This window comes from Mercurialis annua, linkage group LG1-X (assembly GCF_937616625.2).
Source record: "Mercurialis annua linkage group LG1-X, ddMerAnnu1.2, whole genome shotgun sequence".
In the NCBI taxonomy this organism is placed as follows: Eukaryota; Viridiplantae; Streptophyta; class Magnoliopsida; order Malpighiales; family Euphorbiaceae; genus Mercurialis; species Mercurialis annua.
The window spans coordinates 63,897,119-63,916,467 of record NC_065570.1 but is presented as its reverse complement, the minus strand read 5'-3'; the positions used below and the strand labels follow the sequence as shown (position 1 = coordinate 63,916,467).

The window sequence follows — 19,349 nt, the reverse complement described above, 5'->3', positions numbered from 1 at the left end:
GCTGAGGATAGAAGAAGAAAGGTGTCTGTGTCCTGTTGATGAAAAATCTTCTTGTTTCTGGACTTCCAGATATGCCACATGATGTAACAAAATTTTGCTATGTAATGCCCAGACGAATCATGTTGATGGAGATGGCATGTAATGTCCTTCCATAACAATGAGAACGAAGATGCTTGCACCATTGACCTGAAATTTAGAGGGGAGACAAACCATATTTGTTTGGCTCGTGGACAGTTGAAGAGAATGTGCAATACATCTTCCTGCTCAGTACAAAAGATACAAGACTCTTCTATACTGAGACGTTGATGGAGTGCTACACCAGATGGGATACCTTCATGCAAACATCGCCAAATGAAGACCTTAAGTTTATGAGGGATGTGTATATTCCATAGATATTTCCAGTCAGACTTGCCCATATGTGGGATAGTGGAAGTATACTCTCTAAGACCTTGATTTTTGCAAATATAGTAACCCGACTTAACAGAATACTGACCATTAGTGGTGTAATGCCAGACTAATCTGTCTGGACTTGGCCAGTAAGGCAAAGGGATGGACAAAATTCTCTCTGCATCTTCTTGGATAAAAGTTTGCTGAATAAGGGAAGTTTTCCAGGAACGGTGTGTGTTATCTATCAATTCAGCAACTGTTCCTGGTCTGATACCACCCAAATGTCTGAGCTGAGGCAGAAAAGGCGGGTTAGAAGGTATCCAAGGGTCTGATAGACAATTCAAATCAGTTCCATCAGTAATGTGCCAACGAAGTCCGGTGTGTAGTAATTGCAATCCCCAAAACAAACTACGCCAACCCCATGAAGGCCTTCGACCTACAGATGCATGCAAAATATCTGACGTTGGAAAATATCTCCCCTTATAGATTTGATATAACAAGGATTGTGGTGTATGAATAATGCGCCACATTTGCTTAGCAAGGAGAGCTTGATTAAATGCAACTAAATCTTTAAACCCTAATCCACCTTCCCATTTGCTCCGACACATGGTAGACCAAGATATCCAGCAAATTTTGCGTTCATCATTCTGTTGCCCCCACCAAAACTGTCTAATAGCCCGTGTAATTCTTTGGCAAAGCGATTTGGGAATAATAAAGCACATCATAGCATAAACCGGAATTGCACACGCCACTGCTTTAATCAAAATTTCCTTCCCTGCCGAGGATAAAAATTTTTCTTTCCAGCCGTAGAGTTTGGATACAATGGTAGATACAATACCCGCAAAGGTATGTGTTTTGGAGCGTTGTATCTCAAAAGGAAGTCCTAGGTATTTCGCTTGCTGCTGATTTTGCGAGACCTGCAACATATTAGCATATAGGGTTTTTTGGTAGGGATCAATATTGGCGCTAAAGAATACTGATGATTTGTTGAAGTTTATAAACTGTCCGCTAACATTCCCATAATCCCGAAGTAAATGCTGGACGTGATGGATATCTGCTAAAGATGCCTTTGAAAAAATGATTGTATCATCTGCAAAAAGGAGGTGAGTTACAGCCGGACAATATTTGTTTATCCTGATACCTGTGAGAGTTTTGTCTATGGCCGCCCTACTCAAGATATGTGTTAATCCTTCAGAACACATGACATAAATCAATGGGGATAAAGGGTCTCCCTGCCTAATCCCTCTTGTAGGTTTAAAATAACCATGCGAGGTACCATTAATACGGATTGAATAAGATACCGTGGTGATACATTCCATTATCCAATCCACAAATTGGTGTTGAATGCCCCAAGCTCGAAGCATTGATTCAATGAAAGGCCATTCCAGTCTGTCATATGCTTTACTAACATCTAGCTTTAATGCCATAAAATGAGAATTACCTGTGGTTTTGGTCTTTAGGTAATGTAACACTTCATGTACTAACAAAATATTATCCGCTATAGATCGTCCCTTAGTAAATGCATTTTGCGAGGAGGATATGATACCTGGTAAAATCTTCTGAAGTCTGGTTGCAAGTATCTTGGAAATGATTTTGTAATATGTGTTGCATAGACTGATTGGTCTATAATCAGATACGGTTGTTGGATTTTGGATTTTTGGAATCAGGGCAATTACCGTATGGTTAATGCTCTTGAGCATGTGTCCCCCTTCAAAAAACTTTTTAATGGAGTGGCAAACTTCCTGCTGAATAATTCTCCAATAGTGTTGAAAAAATAGAGAGGTAAATCCATCACTACCAGGTGCTTTTGCAGGATTAATGGAAAATGTAGCTTGTTTTATCTCCTGATCAGTAACGATATGGCAGAGAGAAGTATTCATGGCATTTGTTACTTTGCAAGGAAAGGATCGAAGAATCTCTGTCGCATGTACCGGATGAGAAGTTTGGAATTGTTCCTGAAAATGTTGTATAATGAGATGCTCAATTATTGCTGGTTCGGTACACCATTGTTCCTGCTGATCAAACAAGCCAGTTATAGTGTTACGTCTTCTGCGATGCATAGTACTGGCGTGGAAATATTTTGTATTTCGATCTCCTTTCTGAAGCCATATTTGCCTGGATTTTTGTTGCCAAAAGGATTCTTCTTGACACCGAGCTTCAAATAGTTGCTTTTCAACAATTCGGATGTAATGCCAGTCTATATCTTGTGGGTTTTGTTGTTTAAGGGATGCTAAAAAACTGGTAATATCTGTAATGACAGATAAGGCATTTCTGCGATTCTGTTGATTCCAGTCAACAATAGCATGTCTACAAGCTTTGAGTTTAGAATGAATTTGAAACATAGGTGAGCCTAGTACTGGCTGGTGCCAAGTGGTTTCTATCAACTCATTCAGAGACTCATTAAGAACCCATTGCTTGTCAAAATGAAAAGATGCTGCAGGTTTCTTGCATTGTAAATCCGTGTTGATTAATAGTGCACAGTGGTCAGACCCTATGTCTGGAAGGTGAGCAACTTTGGCATGTAGGAAATGCATACCCCATTCACTATTAACAAAGCATCTATCTAAACGTTCTTGAATCAATGCAGGGAAATTACGACGGTTACTCCAAGTATATGGACAACCAGTATAAGCTAAAGCGTGCATATCCATTCCATTTACAAACTGATGAAAAGCTTCATGATTACATGGAATATAAGGAAGACCTCCTATCTTATCTTCTTGATCTAAGATATCATTAAAGTCTCCCACAAAAGCAAAAACTGAACTAAGTTTGGGTTTAAGCTGTAACAACGAATGCATTTGTCCTTCTCTAACAGACTGCTTAGTGCTAAGATGGCAACACACTAAATCAAACATAAAGCCATGACATTCTTGTACAGACAAAATAATATAGTAAGAGTCGACCTGTTGGACTGAGACTTTAGTAGTTGTGTTCCAAAGGACACAAATGCCTCCTGCATGACCCACAGGCTCAATGCCAAAAAAGTTCTTAAACCCAAGTTTCTTAGTTAGACTGGCAGTAGTACTGATGGAATTCTTTGTTTCAAATAAACAAACCAAATCTGGGGAATGTTCCTTGCACATGTTGTGCAGCTGCTGAATTGTCAAAGGAGTCCCCACTCCTTGACAATTCCAGGAGAGTATCTTCATGTCTGGTCATGAGACCCTTCAGGACTGGTCTCATCGTCCCTCAGAAAATCATCTGTATTGAAGTCAATATCCGTTTCCTGCATTTCTTTAATCACGACCGAAGTGGAGTGATACCCAGCGTTAACAGATGGCTCCAGAAATTGTCCATTGCCCAGAAAGCCCATTGCATAAAATGTCTTTGGATGTTTGTCATGATGAAACTCAGTTGGGTAGACCAAATCCAATTTCCTCTTCCCTGGGGATGTTGTGATAGCTTCTAAGTTGCCCACTATATTCAGAGAAGATGGCTGTCGTGTAAGACGTTTCCAGGTGTGATGTTTCCGTTGACTGTCAATGTGACTACCAAGCGATGGTTGTAGATTGTTCACTGAAAAACTTGGGGGCAATGTGTAGTCTTGAGCACAAACTTCTTGAAACAACGCCCCAATTTCTTCATGATATGATTCATCAGACCACTCCGAGGCTTGAGGATTAGCAGGATGATTACGATGAAGCAAATCAAGACATACCTCAACTTGTTCCACCTCAGTTAACGCATATGAACTCCCTGCTGCTAAGAACTTTGGCCTAAGTCTTGGGCTCAAGATTTGAATGAGGTGTTTGGGTAGGTAAATGGATTTGGTAGATTTACCAGAACTGGGGACTTGGGCTTGAGAATGTGAAATGTGGTCAGTTGTGGGCTGGGAAGGTTGAGTGTAAGGCCCAGAAGCAAAATCCACTAGAACTGCTGGGTTCACTTGAGTTGTCTTGACAGATGGCAATGCTTGTGCATGAAATACGAAAGGTGTATTGTCTACCTGAATAGCCTTACCTTTACTAGGACCCACATGAGCTGTAGGGGTGGACTGAGCTGATGTAAGCACTTGAAATGGCGGCTCGTCAGGAGTAATGTTGTCTGCCACTCCCTCCTTTGCTACTGTAGATTTGCATGTCCACTGTTGCATGCAAACCCTAGAAGTTGAAGCACTTCCCTTGCAATGTTTGGTGCCGGATGGTGGTGCCCTTCCCTGAGATTGATTGCCAGAAGTGGTGTTTGGTGCCTCAAAAACGAAATGAGCTTCATAATTTTCCTTATGTGTAACCTGGGAACTATGAATCATGGGTGCTGCTCCCAAAACAGGGCCAAAAGACGAGCCCCCTATCCCACGAACAAAACCACGTTGCTCATTATCCAGGCGATAATAGCAGTTCCTGATCATATGGCCAATCCTTCCACAGTAGTAACAAACATCTGGGAAGTTCTCATATTTAAAGTCTACCCAGATCGCACTAGCAGTATCAGGCGATGTCCTGCATCCTTTCCTGAATGGTTTGTTGGTTAAAATTTCTACTTTGAGTCGTAGAAATTGTTGTCGCCAGATTGGATTTGTAATATCAAAATCCAGCTCCAAATAACGATGAAACAGCGCTCCAATCTGATGAGCATTAGCCTCCGTAAGAAGATTCCTTGGAAGGCCATGTACTTGAACCCAGAAAACTGTTGTACGAAAATTAATACTCTTCAGTGTTCTGTGTGCGGGCCATTCCTTAAGGACGAAATGTTGATGTTGGATGTTCCATGGCCTTTTGGAAAACACAGAATCATAATCTTGCTTGTTATGAAAAGCAAAAGTGAAGCACCCATAGTTGGTGCTTTCAACGAGGACAGAACTCTGCAGATGCCATTCAGCTTGAATCCATTTCTGGATATCAGCAACCGAGAACCGTTTCTGTGTAAAAATTTTTCCTACCAGCATCCATTGATACACAGCAGGAACAGCAGTATTATCAGCTTGAAGGGTAACTATCGGGTCATTCACCGTCATTTTGCGTGTTTTTTCAATAAGCTCTGAAAAAAGAGGTTGAAAGGAATTTTTGGTAGTGAAAGACGATGAAGAAGCAGCCATGATCGTATTTTCGAGAGAACAAAAAGGATAAGTAGAAATAGAGTCTGAGAACTTGTAATTTTCAAGAAAGGAAAACCAAGAGACTTTAGAGTAGAAAAGAAGCATAAAATCATGTATAATAATGAGAAATCTTTGTAATTTATTTGAACATTTTTAAAGTTGAAGGACTTATTTATATTTTTAAAATAAAAAAATATGGTGTAACTCTTCTATTTAGTTGTTATTAACGTTTTTATCCTTAAACTATTTAAATCGTCAATTGTACCCTTTTTCGGGGTAGAGATGAAACATGAAAATTCAAAATTGGGTATAATGAACTTTTTTCTAAGTCATGGCATAAACGCAAAAAAATTATAAGGTGAATTTTTTTTTTAAATAATTAGACCTAAAACATATTGAAGTTTCGAGTTAGGTTCTTCATTTTTAATTGTAATAAAAAATTAAGAAAGGTTTATTAAATCTATTAAATGGATACTAATAGGAAAATACTACTATTTAACTCATTATTTTATACCATATTCAATGTACCTATTTATATGGTAATATTTTTTTTGTCAAATCCCCCTCCAAAAGTGTATATTTTAAAAATCAATTTTTATCTCATCCACTCGTTTATTGTCATTCATGTGGGTTAAAAGAGATATAAAAATTCTTTTGTGAACCAAGTTCACTGTATAAAATTATGAACTGCCTATTTATTGTATGACATGTGTCAATAATAAAAAATGTCATAACCAATCACTACATATCACATTACTTATAATTAAAATATAAACAATTAACGTGATATTTATTGATTGGTTATAACATTTATTATTGATATGTGTTACATGATAAATAAATGGTTCATAATCCTACGTGGTGAACTTGGCTCACACAAATATTTCTCAAAAAGATGGGTTGAAAAAGAAGGTTATATATCACTATCCGAAACAAATACTCCTTCCGTCTCAAAATAATAATACACTTTTCTTTTCTATTTCTTTCAAAATAATTGTTCATGTTTCTAGTAAATTACAATTTAATGTGTTGATTTTTTCGTATTTCTCTTACGTAAAGTTTACAATTTAATGACATAAACTTAAAAAATAAATGAGTTATAGCATTTAATAAGGGTATCATAAACAAATGAAGATAAATTTATCGAAAGTTAAAGGATTAATTGTATTTTTTAATCTGTGTGAAAAGGAAAAAATTGACTATTATTTGACGGAGGAATTATCTTATAAGATCAAACCCACGGTTTTGAATAATGTTTTTTTTTTAAAAAAAACTAAGTATTTTAGATAAAAAAAAAATATCTCAAATGTTTTAGCTCGTTTTATTTATTCGGCACCAAATTATTCAATAACCTTTTATTACTTCTCCATCAAAAAAAACTTTTTATTACTTAAGCTTAAATTTATATAATGTTCCAGATATTTGTTATCATTTCAGTCTAATTGAGAGGATAATTTAAGTCAATTTAACTAATTTGTAGTTTGTTCAAACCGCAATTTTATTTTTATTTTATATTTTATGCCTAGTAAGCCTTTTTGTTGAATAAAAATTACTTCAATATATTTAGGTTGGATGTCAAAACCATCAAGGTGGGAGTAATATATTTGCATTCGTTCATTTTGTAGTAAATGTTTTTGAGAAAAGGATGATGTTGTACTACCTCATCATTATAGATGCTAATATTGGTTAAATAATCTATGAGATATTTTTAAAAGGGCCTAATTACTTAAAAAAAAACCCACCTTATAATATTTTTTCGTTTATACCATGATCTAGGAAAAAGTTCATTTGTACCTTTTTTTTTATTTTTCATTTTCAACTCTACCCTAAAGCACTAAATTGAACTTTTTTTATTTAGAAAAAGCTTAAAATAATCGTTCATTTTTTTAACTTATTTGTATTTTTTCAAATAAAAAAAAGATGATATAACTCTTCTATTTAATTATTTTTAATGTTTTCATCCTTTAATTAATTAAATTGCCAAAAAATAAAATTTTGGGGTACAATTGAAAACGAAAAATCAAAAAAAGGGTACAAATGAACTTTTTCCTAGGTCAGGGTATAAACGAAAAATTGTTTCAAGGTGGTTTTTTTTTTAAGTAATTTGGCCTTTTAAAAGAGATTATATATCTAATTGTGTAGTCACTAGTATATATATTCTTGATTAGTCTTGAATGATAAAAACATTTTTTTTTTGGTAAAGATAAGATTTTATTTATAGCTAAAAATTCGAGTGTCACCCAAAACTCCACAAAACTAGATTTAAAAATAAATCTGGCTATAATGAATACGGTATACAAATATAAAAATTACAACAAAAAATAATAAAACTCTCAAATCTATAAAAAATCTAAAAAATTATCATTCAAACTGTAAAAATTAATTTATAGACTAATTCTTTTATAGGAAATAAAAAAAATTACTTCAACAACACATTTATTCTGATCAATTTCTAAATAAAGTACCACCAAGTAATCTCAAGATCGTGAAACATCGAAAGTAGAATCTCTTACATAATACATTGTTTGAAGAAGGGTAAAATTCATAAAAGATAAGTTGAAACCCACAAGACAAAAATAATTGCAATAACTAGCAATATATAGTAAGAATCCATGTATTTTGTGCAAAGGTGGAGACTAGAGAATGTGAAGGTGATTTTGGCCAAAAGTTGGCCATTATCACTTCTTCTAAGTAGTATATGTGGCACAGTGGCAGCAGGGGCGGAACTAGGGAGGGTCGAAGAGGGTCGGCCGACCCTCCTTGCCGGAAAAAAATTAAAAAAAATAGATTTTTTGAAAATTTTCTCGTAGGGGCGGTTATAACCGCCCCTAGAAACCGCCCCTACATGTTGTAGGGGCGGTTTTATCCTTGTAGGGGCGGTAGAACTAAAAAATAACACATTTGCAAGTATTTACTGTCGTTTTATTTTTCTAAATAGCCGAACGTAAAAATTTCGACCCTCCTAATTACGAGTCCTAGTTCCGCCACTGAGTGGCAGTGTTGTGTTGCTAGGGTTTGGACTTTGGAGAATGGTCATAAGAGAGGATACTTAAGCCAGGAAATAATGGGAAATTCCAGAAAATACTCCGTTTTTGAAAATTTATTTTTTTACCTTTTTTTCCGAAAATTTATTTTTTTACTCCGAAAATTTGTAAAAATACTCTGTAAACTGTTTGAAACTGTATTTGAAACTGTTTTTTAGAAACCGTTTGAAACTCTATTTGAAACTGTTTTTGAAAACGGTTTCAAATTATTTTTTGATAAACCGTTATAAACCGTTTGAAACCTATTATAAACTGCTTTTGAAACGGTTATAAAACAGTTTCAAATTGTATTTTTTTTTAAACTGAAACTCTATTTGAAACTGTATGCGAAAAGTTTTGTAAAACAGTTTCAAATTGTGTTTTTTGAAACCGTTTGCAACTGTTTGAAGCTGTTTGCAACTGTTTGAAAATGCGGAGTAAAAAAATAAATATTTAAATTTTTTAGGTACATTTGCAAACTTTCAGTTTATGAGTTAAATTTTACAAATATTTTTAGTTTTTTTAGGTATTTTGCTAAACTTCCCGGAAATAATTGACGAAGGAAATGTCGATATTAAAATAAATTTTGAGACCTGAAAAAAATATTAATATAACATAATATAGAGATTATATTAGGATCATTTTTTTCACTTTTTCTCTAATTATAAAAAAGTTCATATATGAAAGTATTCATTTTTTATTATAATAAAAAGAAAAAAAGAGTTAAAAAAAAATTTGACCCGAAAATCAAGTAAGCCTCAACATCTGGAAAAGTTCAAATATACCCCTAATGTCTTAAAAATAAACCACAATGCCCCGCGCCCCTTCTCCCGCCGCTTTTGACAGCTAAGCCTCTAACGTCTCATTTATGAGTCAATATCGGGGTATGATGGTTCACTTTTTAATTCACTAGGGATATATTTGAATTTTTCAAGATGTTAGGGTTCACCTGATCTTGTAGACAAATTTATTGGATATAAATGACTCTTTTTCTTAACAAAAATAAATATGCTTGTAAAAGTGGTCTTATTTCATTATAATTAAATGTGGTATACAAGTAGGACTGAGCAAGAACCGAAGCAGGCCAAAAAAATTGAATCGAACCAAACCAAATTTTGTTGTTTGGTTCAGTTTTTCGGTGAAAACGGTTTGGTTCAAGTTCTACTTTAGGCAAAGTTTGGTATTCGGTGCTCGGTTTGGTTTGGATGTTTTAAAAACCGAAAAACAAAAAAAAAACAAAATTTAATATAAAATATATGCTTATATTTATATGTTTTTTTGTCTTTATAACTTAATTATTGTTGATATATGAATTAACAATTATTATTTAAACATATGTGAGTTTATTATACTCTCATTATATGGTATTTGAATTAATTTTAATATAAAAAATATGTAAAAAAATAAAATAATCAAATTCGGTTTAACTAAATAGAACCGTATCAAACTAAATTTTTTGGTTCGGTGCGGTTTAGTTTTTTTACCTCCAAACTAAAATTTAGTTCGGTTCGGTTTAAATATTTTTCAAACCAAAACTGAAAAATTTGTTCAATCGAATTAAACCGCCCGATGATCACCCCTTATACAAAGCTCATTAAATGTGGTTATTAAATGCAGTAATAAATAAGTTGCACCTTCTTCATTGTAAACAAATAAAATGAAAGTTCAATTTATGAGCCTACTTAATAGACTTAGTTGGTATGAACAAATTGAAAGTATTAAAATCTTTTTTTTTTCCTGAGAAGTGAAAGTATTAAAATCTTGAAATTTACAATTATCATCATTATTCATTTGAATAGTACTCTCTTATTGCAATAAAATATATTGTACAGATTGCAATATATTTATAGAAAAAGGATCATTTATGCTCCGAACATTTAACTACAAAATTAAATAAACCCTCAACGTCTAAAAAGGTTCAAATATGCTCTTAATGTCTTACAAAGTGAACAACCAGACCCCGACATTAATGCATAAATGAGACTTTGGGAGTATGATTGTCAAAATTGAGGGCTCGATTGTTCATTTTTTAAGACATTGGGGCATATTTGAACCTTTTTAGACGTTGAGAGCTTACTTGATTCTGGATCCAAACCTCAAGGACATAAATGACTTTTTTCCCCATATTTATCTATATATCCATCTTCCTTGTTTTAGATGAATGGTTTTTATTTCTGGACCTCATTTTAGAATAGTTGCCCCCTTAGAATTGTTTTTATTTTATATCCCTTCCGGTTTGTAATATTTGTCGCAGAGTCTCTGACACAAGTTGGACGAGCATCGGTCGGTTCGATTAGAATTTGTTTGTTTTTTTTGTTTTCAGTTTGGAAAATTTTCAAAATTGAACCAAACTTTTAGTTTGGAGAAAAAAAACCACTGAACCGTACTGAAACAAAAAATTTAAATCGGTACGGTTCAGTTCCATTAAAACCGAGTTTGATTATTTTTTTATTTTTTATATTAAAATTAATTCAAATATTAATATATTAGAGTTTAATAAACTTTTATATATGTTTAATTAACTCATATATTGACAATAATTAAGATATAAAGACAAAAACATATAAATATAAGTATATATGTAAATTATTTTTAAAAAAATATATATTTTATATTAATATTTGGTTCATTCGGTTTTTTTAATTTTTAAAATAATCAAACCAAACCAAACATCAAAGTTTATCTAAAGTAGAGACTGAATCAACCGTTTTTACCGAAAAATCGGAGCAAAAAACAAAATTTAGTTTGGTTCGATTTTTTGGTCTGGTTAGATTTTTGCTCAGCCATAGACACAAAAATTAAAAAAACAATTAATATGTCTTAATTTGTAAACACTTTTACTAAGTTAATTCTACATTGAAACTTGTTTACATTTATAACTACTATGTTTATTTATTTATTATTTTCTTTCAATAAATTAATTGGGCAAACATGAAAAAATAGCAATTAATACTCTCAAAAATAAAATTAGTGTTGTCACCCAAATTCTTGTAGCCCCTTCATGTTTTTTAAGGCTCAATTATGACCCTCATGTTATTAAAATCTAAAATTTGCACCCCTTTTCACGATACTATAACTTAAAATATTAACATGAAAGGGTGCAAATTTTAGACTTTAATAACATGAGGGTCATAATTGAGTCTCAATAAACATGAAGGGGCTACAAGAATCTGGGTGGCAACATTAGAGTCATTTTTTAACCTTTTCCCATTCTCATTTGATATTTTTAAGTGATAAATATTATGTACCAAAAAAAATTCTCAAATACGATAAATATTATATTTCGGAGGGAGTAATATCCACTTAAGAATATCAAAAAGGCATTTATTGCTATTTTTTCATATATATTTTTTATTAATTCATTGAAAAAATATAAAAATACAACAAACATTTATTATAAATGTCATCAAATTTTAAGAAAAGGCCAATTTAATAAAAATGTCTATAATTTAGATATACTCCCTTGGTCCCAAATTGATAGGCAATTTAGGACAAACACGGGTATTAAGAAATTTAGATTCTCTAGATAAAATGAGTTAATACATAAAAAAATATCATATTTGCCATCATTTAATATAGTGACAATTTTTATCTTTTAGTGACTTTTGTTGTCTTTTCAAGATATTTCCTATAATTAATGAGGGTATGTTTGACAATTACTTAGTGAGATAAATATCTAGTGCCTATAATTTGGGACAAAAAATTGAAATGGCGCCTATCAATTTAGGACGGATGAAGTATTTATTACTATTTTATTACTTTATGTAAAAATAACTAAAGCGAGAACTATTTCAAAACGGATGGAATAACTTTTTCTATTATTACTTATCAATTTATTGGAATATAGAATAAAAAAACCATACTGTATCTTAGTATAGTTTAAACAAAAATTTGTTACTTATCAATTTTTCAAGATGTTAGGGTTCACAAGAATCATATTCGATTATTGATAGCTGTTAATATTTCATTAAAATATTTTTGTCAAAGTGGCTTTCAAAATATGTTAATTTTATAAAATAAATGAAAAGAAATCATATCTATTTCAGCTTTTGGTAGGAGATAATGAGGAGTACGAAAATTATAGAATTTCTGACCGGAGACTTCAATAAACCAGACTCGTACACGGCAAGCTGCATGATTAGTTAACTTCTAGTGGGATTTGAATTGAAGATGGCCGAAGGAGAATGAATGATCAGTAAACAGCTACTCTCTCCGATATTTATCGTATTTAACTTTAACACAAAAAAAATAAAAATAAAATATTTTTATTTAGTTAATTTATTTTAATATTTATTGACATTTATTATTATTATTTATATTTATATTATTATATTTTTTTTTGATAATTACTCCCTCTATTTTTTTAGTTGGCCATTTAGCCAATATTGCACATACTAATATAGTGCTCCTTTTGTCTTAATTTATAAAGAGAAATACTAATATAACCCTTTTAGTTAATAAATACTTTTTAAACTAAACATAGAGTCAATCTATTAGGGATGTATAAATTTGAAAGATAATAGTTAAAATCATATTAAAATTTTAAATGGACAACTAATTAGAAACAAATATATTTTGTTAAATGGACAACAATGAAAAACGGAGGGAGTAATAAGGAACAAACTTGTAAAAATAATAATTTTAATATTTTAAAATGATAAATATTATAACTAAAAAAAAAAATTCAAATACAACAAATATTATGGAACGAAAAAGATTTCATTTTAATTTTACATACCTATTATTTATATGTTATTTAAATTTTAAAGATTATACGCAAATAATATAATTATTTCACATATTTAATATAATAATAGTACAATCTAATAACACAAAAAAAATTAAATTTTTAACTCTTTTATAAATATTTATTTATCAAAAAAAAACTCTTTTATAAATATTTAACTATTTTTTTATTTGTAGTTAATTTTTTAATTAAATTAACAAAACATCATCATCCATGTATGGTAACTTATTGAAGTGAATTCACTAAAGAATTATAAAGATAAATACAATAAATATCTAATTATTGCCACACAAGTAAAACTAAATTAAATTTATTTAGTTGAGCAAATTTAGCAACAGTTAAATTTATTTTTTCTATGAGATAATAATAATTAAAGTTAAAATTAAAATTAAAATAATTAGTTAAATTAATAAAAATGAAAAAAAAAATTTATATGTATTTTAAATTTGAATATTTTATCTCGTATCACAATTAAAAAGTTATAATATTCTCTCCAGTCAATAATATTTGTCGCATTCGACTTTAACATAAGAAGTAAAAAACAATTAATATGTTTTAATTTGCAAACATTTTTACTAAATTAATCTTAAATTAAAATTTGTTTCTATTTATAACTATTATTTTTATATGTTTATTATATTTTTTTAATAAATTAATGAGGGACAAACATGAAAAATTAGTAATTAATGATTTATTGATATTTTAAAGCAAAAAATATTATAGACCAAATAAATTTCTCAAACGCGATAAATATTATAGATAAGAGGGGATACTCTTTTAATAATTATCACACATAAATTAATATTAGACACAAAATTATTTAGTAAGAGGTTGAGGTTGTCCAGTACATAAATTAATATTTAATATATTGTCTCTCTTGATTTTTCAAAGATAAGAGAATGATGTAATGGGTAGAGATTAAAGAAGTTTAAAATTAGATTAAGACATGAGCATTAGTTGTCAATTAATCCAAGTTGCTCGCTTAAGTTTCTAAGCAACATCATGCTTTAGCCATACGTTATATCATAATTTTTTTTTTCGCTTAGTGCTACACTTTAGAATTTTGGTGGGCAGTCTTTATTTGGCAATTCAAAAATATTTTATTTGCCGATATTTTTATTTATAATCTCATTTTTAATTTTTTTTTTAATTTATTTTTCAATTTTTAATTTTAATTATACCCATTTATTTAAATTATAGTAAATAAAGACTACAATATATCCTTTATAGTACTTCATATTTGAATTTTTTTTTATAATTAAAATACAAATAGATATAATATAAAAAATATAATATTTAAATTTTCTCTATTCTAATTTTAAAAAATAGTTATAATTAAAACTGAAAATTAAAAAATAAACTAAAATTAAAAACAATTAGATGATAAATTATTTTTACTACAGCAGCAAGTAGCAATCCTGTTCTAGCAGAATAACTGTCAAATGAGATTAAGGTTTTTTTTTTGTAAATGATTATTGAATTAGCACGTCCACAAAGCAGTGGAAGGCAAAAGTCTTTTTGAAAAAAGACAAGCTACAAAAAATTACAGAAGAAGTTTAAGTTTCTAAAAACATCATTAGCCGAATAATCAAAACCCCTATTGTTATCCTTGTAATAGATAACTGCATTGCAAATCGATGAGTACACCAAAGAGTTGATGTCCACAATTTCATATTTGAAAGTCCTCATGTTTCTTGCTTTCCATAACTACCGGATACTGAAAAACCATATAGATTGCCAAAGACAACGATATCGCTTGCTTGAAAGAGAACCCTAAAAGTAAAAAAAATGATGAATTACGGTTGGGGTAGCCTATTGAATGCTGCAAAAATGCAGAATTGAGTTCCAAAATTCCCAAGCGAAACGGCATTGCAAAACAATATGGATACTCGACTCTTCTTCGGAACAAAGCAAGCAAGTAGAACTAAGAGATGAAATAACACCTCGACGGGCTAATAAAGTGTTAGAAGATATCCGATCCCTAGCCAAAAGCCACATAAAGAATTGACTGCGAGGAGGAATACTGAATTTCCAAAATTTACTAAGCTGAGGAGATGGAGACCGAACTGAAGCATGCCAAAAGTGGTAGAAGGTTGTCGGAGAGAAAGGTTTTATGTTCCATTCGAACATGTCAGGTCCCGTAGAGGGAAAATTATCAGAAATAATGGCCAAAAGAGAGCTGAGTTGAGACTGTTCTTCAAGACGAAGCCGCCGCTGCCAAACAAAGCTGAAATTCTGCTGCCTAGAATTAAATAAAACTGACACAGAAGAATCTTTATTATAATTAAAATTAAAAATTATGTTTCTTGTTTGAATTTTTATAATTAAATTACAAATACAAATAATATAAAAAATATAATATTTAAATTTTCTCTATCCTAATTTAAAAAGTAATTATAATTAAAATTAAAAAAAAATTAGATGATAAATTCTTTTTATTACAGCAAGTAGCAACCCTGTTCTAGCAGAATAACTGTCAGTGCTCATCATAATACATCGGAGAGGGACCCAATTACACTATGACTCCATGAGATTAAGTTATCTTTAAGTAAGCTCTATAAATGGATTGCCACTTTTTTTTTGAAAGCAGCCATAATTAAGTTTAAGACCCAATGAATTTGAATACGCTTTTCTAAAACTAATAGGAGCATATTTTAAGTGTATTAAAAAATTGTCTTTATTGATCTTTTATTCAAAATAAATTTAGAATCTCTCAATTAAAAAAATTTAATCTTAATATATAAAAAAAATTCAAGCAAAAAAGTTTTTTTTTTTATCTATTTATGGAGATGACCCGATTGACATAAATATTTCTAAATAATAATTTTGACAGTTTGATCCATCTACTTATAAATTTTGACAATTATATACCAAAACATAGATATAAACAATTAATATTCTAACTAATAAAAATAAGAGACAATTTATAATCTTATGTTTTTTTTTATGATAAATACTTTTATATTTGTATAATTTTTTAGAAACTTTTATGTAATAACAAAATTATTTTACTAATAATATAGTAGATTTTTTATAATATTTAATAAGGGATTTATTAAAAAAAGTTAATTATGAATAACATATCATAAAATAAATTGAAAAACTAAATATATTTTATCTATCAGTTAAACTTTCATTTGTTTGTTAAATGCTTGCATGTAATTGTAAAACTTTTGATGGACTAGATTATCAAAAAAAAATTATAATGAACATTTTTGTCAATTTCTTTATAATTATAGATATATACAGTTATTTTATTAAAATATAATTATTTTTCAAATGACTATACAAAAGTGAGCTTAATCTATAAAATATTGAATATTCTTCTCCTTTGTATTTAATAATTCTCATTGTCACTTTTACAATATTTCATTTAAAAAGTCTTATTTGAATTTTTTTTATTTTTTATTTTTAAAAACTAAAAAAAATAAATTAAGTTGTACAACTTCTAAATTTATAAACTACCATTTCAAATGAAATGCAAAAGAATTCCAAATTACATTATTCATTTATTGTTGTGGACGATTTTTAAACATTATCCTGCATAAATTTAATATTTGGAGAAGAACTAATCCATATAAAAAAAGATAAACTGAAAAGAAAGTAAAAAAATAACAATATTAAAATTGATAATGTATAATCTATTCATTTATCGTAAAAGTTAAGAGATTTGGAGGTGGAAGGCGGGGAGTGTGAAGTGTGTTGAAAATTATTGGCGAATTTTGTAACGAATGGAAAAACAATTCTCAATTCTAATTAAAATCTATTTTTTTTAAAGATAAAATATCATTAGTGTTAAAATCGACTACTAACGACTCTCAAATTTAACCACGACATCGAGTTATATAATACAATGAAGTGGGGCATTCCAACTACCTAAGAAGCCATCCAAAAAAATCTATTATATTGACTCTGTAAGAACTACATCTATAATATAGACAAAAAAATATAAAAATTTGCAGAACTAAAAAACTTATAACAAAAACCCTATATTTATAACAAATCTAAAGACATAACTTTTGTTGTAAAATTTCAAACCCGTAAATTGATCTTTAAATTAAAACTAGACGATCTCTACCAAAAGTTTTATCCTTAAAATAAAAAACACCCATATAAAATAGAAAAATCGGAAAAAAAAATAAAAAAAATTAATAATATATATTAAAATCTTTCATTTGGTATAAGGTAAAAGATTTAAAAGGTGAGAGGTGAATTTGGCCACAATCATAACAAATAGGAAACCAGAATTTAATATGTTGAGGTAGGAGAGGAATAGGAGAAAAAGAAGAGAGAGCTCTTCAATATCTAATTCATATTGAATCTTAAAAAAGAGTCTTGTAAAATATCAATTTGAGAGAAAGAATCTATATTTCTCATTAATGATCAAGAAGCTAACTAATGAGCTTATATACAGAGCTGTAGAAGAAGCACAAAAAATAACCGCTACTTGCTATTCTACTATTCTAAGATACTAATCTGTGTGATACATAAAAGCACCAATAAGGAAGTGCCATGTCAGCTAGACAGCTGTAGTAGACAGCTGTAGTAGAATAATTAGGATATATACAACCTACATCCCCCCCTCAAGTTGCATCTGCTGGCGAACTAAGTTGCAACTTGGACAGAAGAAACTGATGAGGAGCAGCACCCAAAGACTTGGTGAGAATATCTGCCAACTGGAGCTTCGAGGGAGTATATGTAGGATGAAGAAAACCCTTCTTATACTGTTCACGAACCAAGTGACAGTCAATATCCAGATGTTTGGTACGTTCATGGAAAACAGGGTTACCAGCAATGTGAATAGCAGCTTTGTTGTCACAAAATAGAGAGACTGGTAAAGATAAGGATATATGCAAATCCTTCAAAATGTAACTGAGCCAAAGAAGCTCGCAGGTAGTGGATGCCATAGAGCGATACTCTGCCTCTGCTGAAGATCTGGAAACAGTGGATTGTTTCTTACTCTTCCATGATATTAGAGAAGAACCAATAAACACACAGTAACCAGTAACGGATCTGCGAGAGTCAAGACAGGCTGCCCAATCTGAGTCACAGTATGCCTGAAGAGTAAAATCATTGGTTGAAGAGTAGAATAATCCAAGGGATGGACAGTGCTTGAGATATCGAAGAAGATGTAAAGCAGCTTCCCAGTGAGGAACTTTAGGTGAACTGATAAATTGGCTCAATAGGTGAACTGAGAAGCTAATATCAGGTCTAGTAATTGTGACATACAAAAGACGACCAATAAGTCTGCGATATTGGTCAGGATCATCAAGTAAAGCACCATCCTCCATGGTAAGCTTTATGTTAGCAGGAAGAGGAAATAGAGAAGGCTTAGCTGCTGTATATCCTGAATCAGCAAGAATGTCCAAGATATATCTTCTCTGATTAAGAGAAATCCCTGAAGAATCTCTATGAATTTCAATACCAAGAAAGTATTTCAAAGGACCAAGATCCTTAATGGTGAATTCAGTATGTAGAAACTGCTTCACCTGAGAAATAACAGCCATGTTGTCTCCAGCAAGAATTACATCATCCACATATACAAGTAGAATAGTGAAATGATTATCCTGAAATCTTGTAAACAAGCAGTTGTCATTAGTGGATTGTATAAAACCAATGCTGAGTAAAGAAGTTGTGAATTTGATGTTCCATTGTCTTGAGGCCTGCTTCAGACCATATAATGACTTAACCAATTTGCATACTTCTGTAGAGTTGGCTTTAGTATAACCCTGAGGGGGTAACATGTAAACTTCTTCTTCCAAAGTTCCATGTAAAAAAGCATTATTCACATCCAATTGTTCTAAAAACCATCCTTTAGCTGCTGCCAGTGCAATAAGTAATCTGACAGTAACTAACTTTGCTACAGGAGAAAATCTTTCCTTATAATCAAGACCTGCAATCTGATTGTAACCCTTTGCTACAAGTCTGGCTTTAAGCCTTTCCACACTACCATCAGGATTATGTTTAATTTTATACACCCATTTAGAACCTATAGCAATCTTGCCTGCAGGTAAAGATGTAAGTATCCAAGTTCCATTGTTTTCCAGAGCTGTTAATTCATCATGCATAGCAGAAATCCATCTATGATCTTTCCTAGCCTGATTATATGAAAATGGTTCTTGAATTATAGAACTAGAACTTATCTGATCATTAG

The 19,349-nt window shown here is 30.8% G+C and overlaps 1 protein-coding gene across 1 annotated transcript; it reads right to left on the bottom strand.

Moving 5' to 3' along the window:
* Nucleotides 1-15,007: 15,007 nt before the first annotated feature.
* Nucleotides 15,008-17,709, bottom strand: LOC130015210 (uncharacterized). The gene is made up of 2 exons (XM_056104929.1): nt 17,693-17,709; nt 15,008-15,437 (listed from the first exon to the last, which is right to left on the bottom strand). The coding sequence occupies exons 1-2, from the start codon at nt 17,707-17,709 to the stop codon at nt 15,008-15,010; spliced, it is 447 nt and encodes a 148-aa protein (XP_055960904.1).
* Between the last annotated feature and the right edge of the window lie 1,640 nt (nt 17,710-19,349).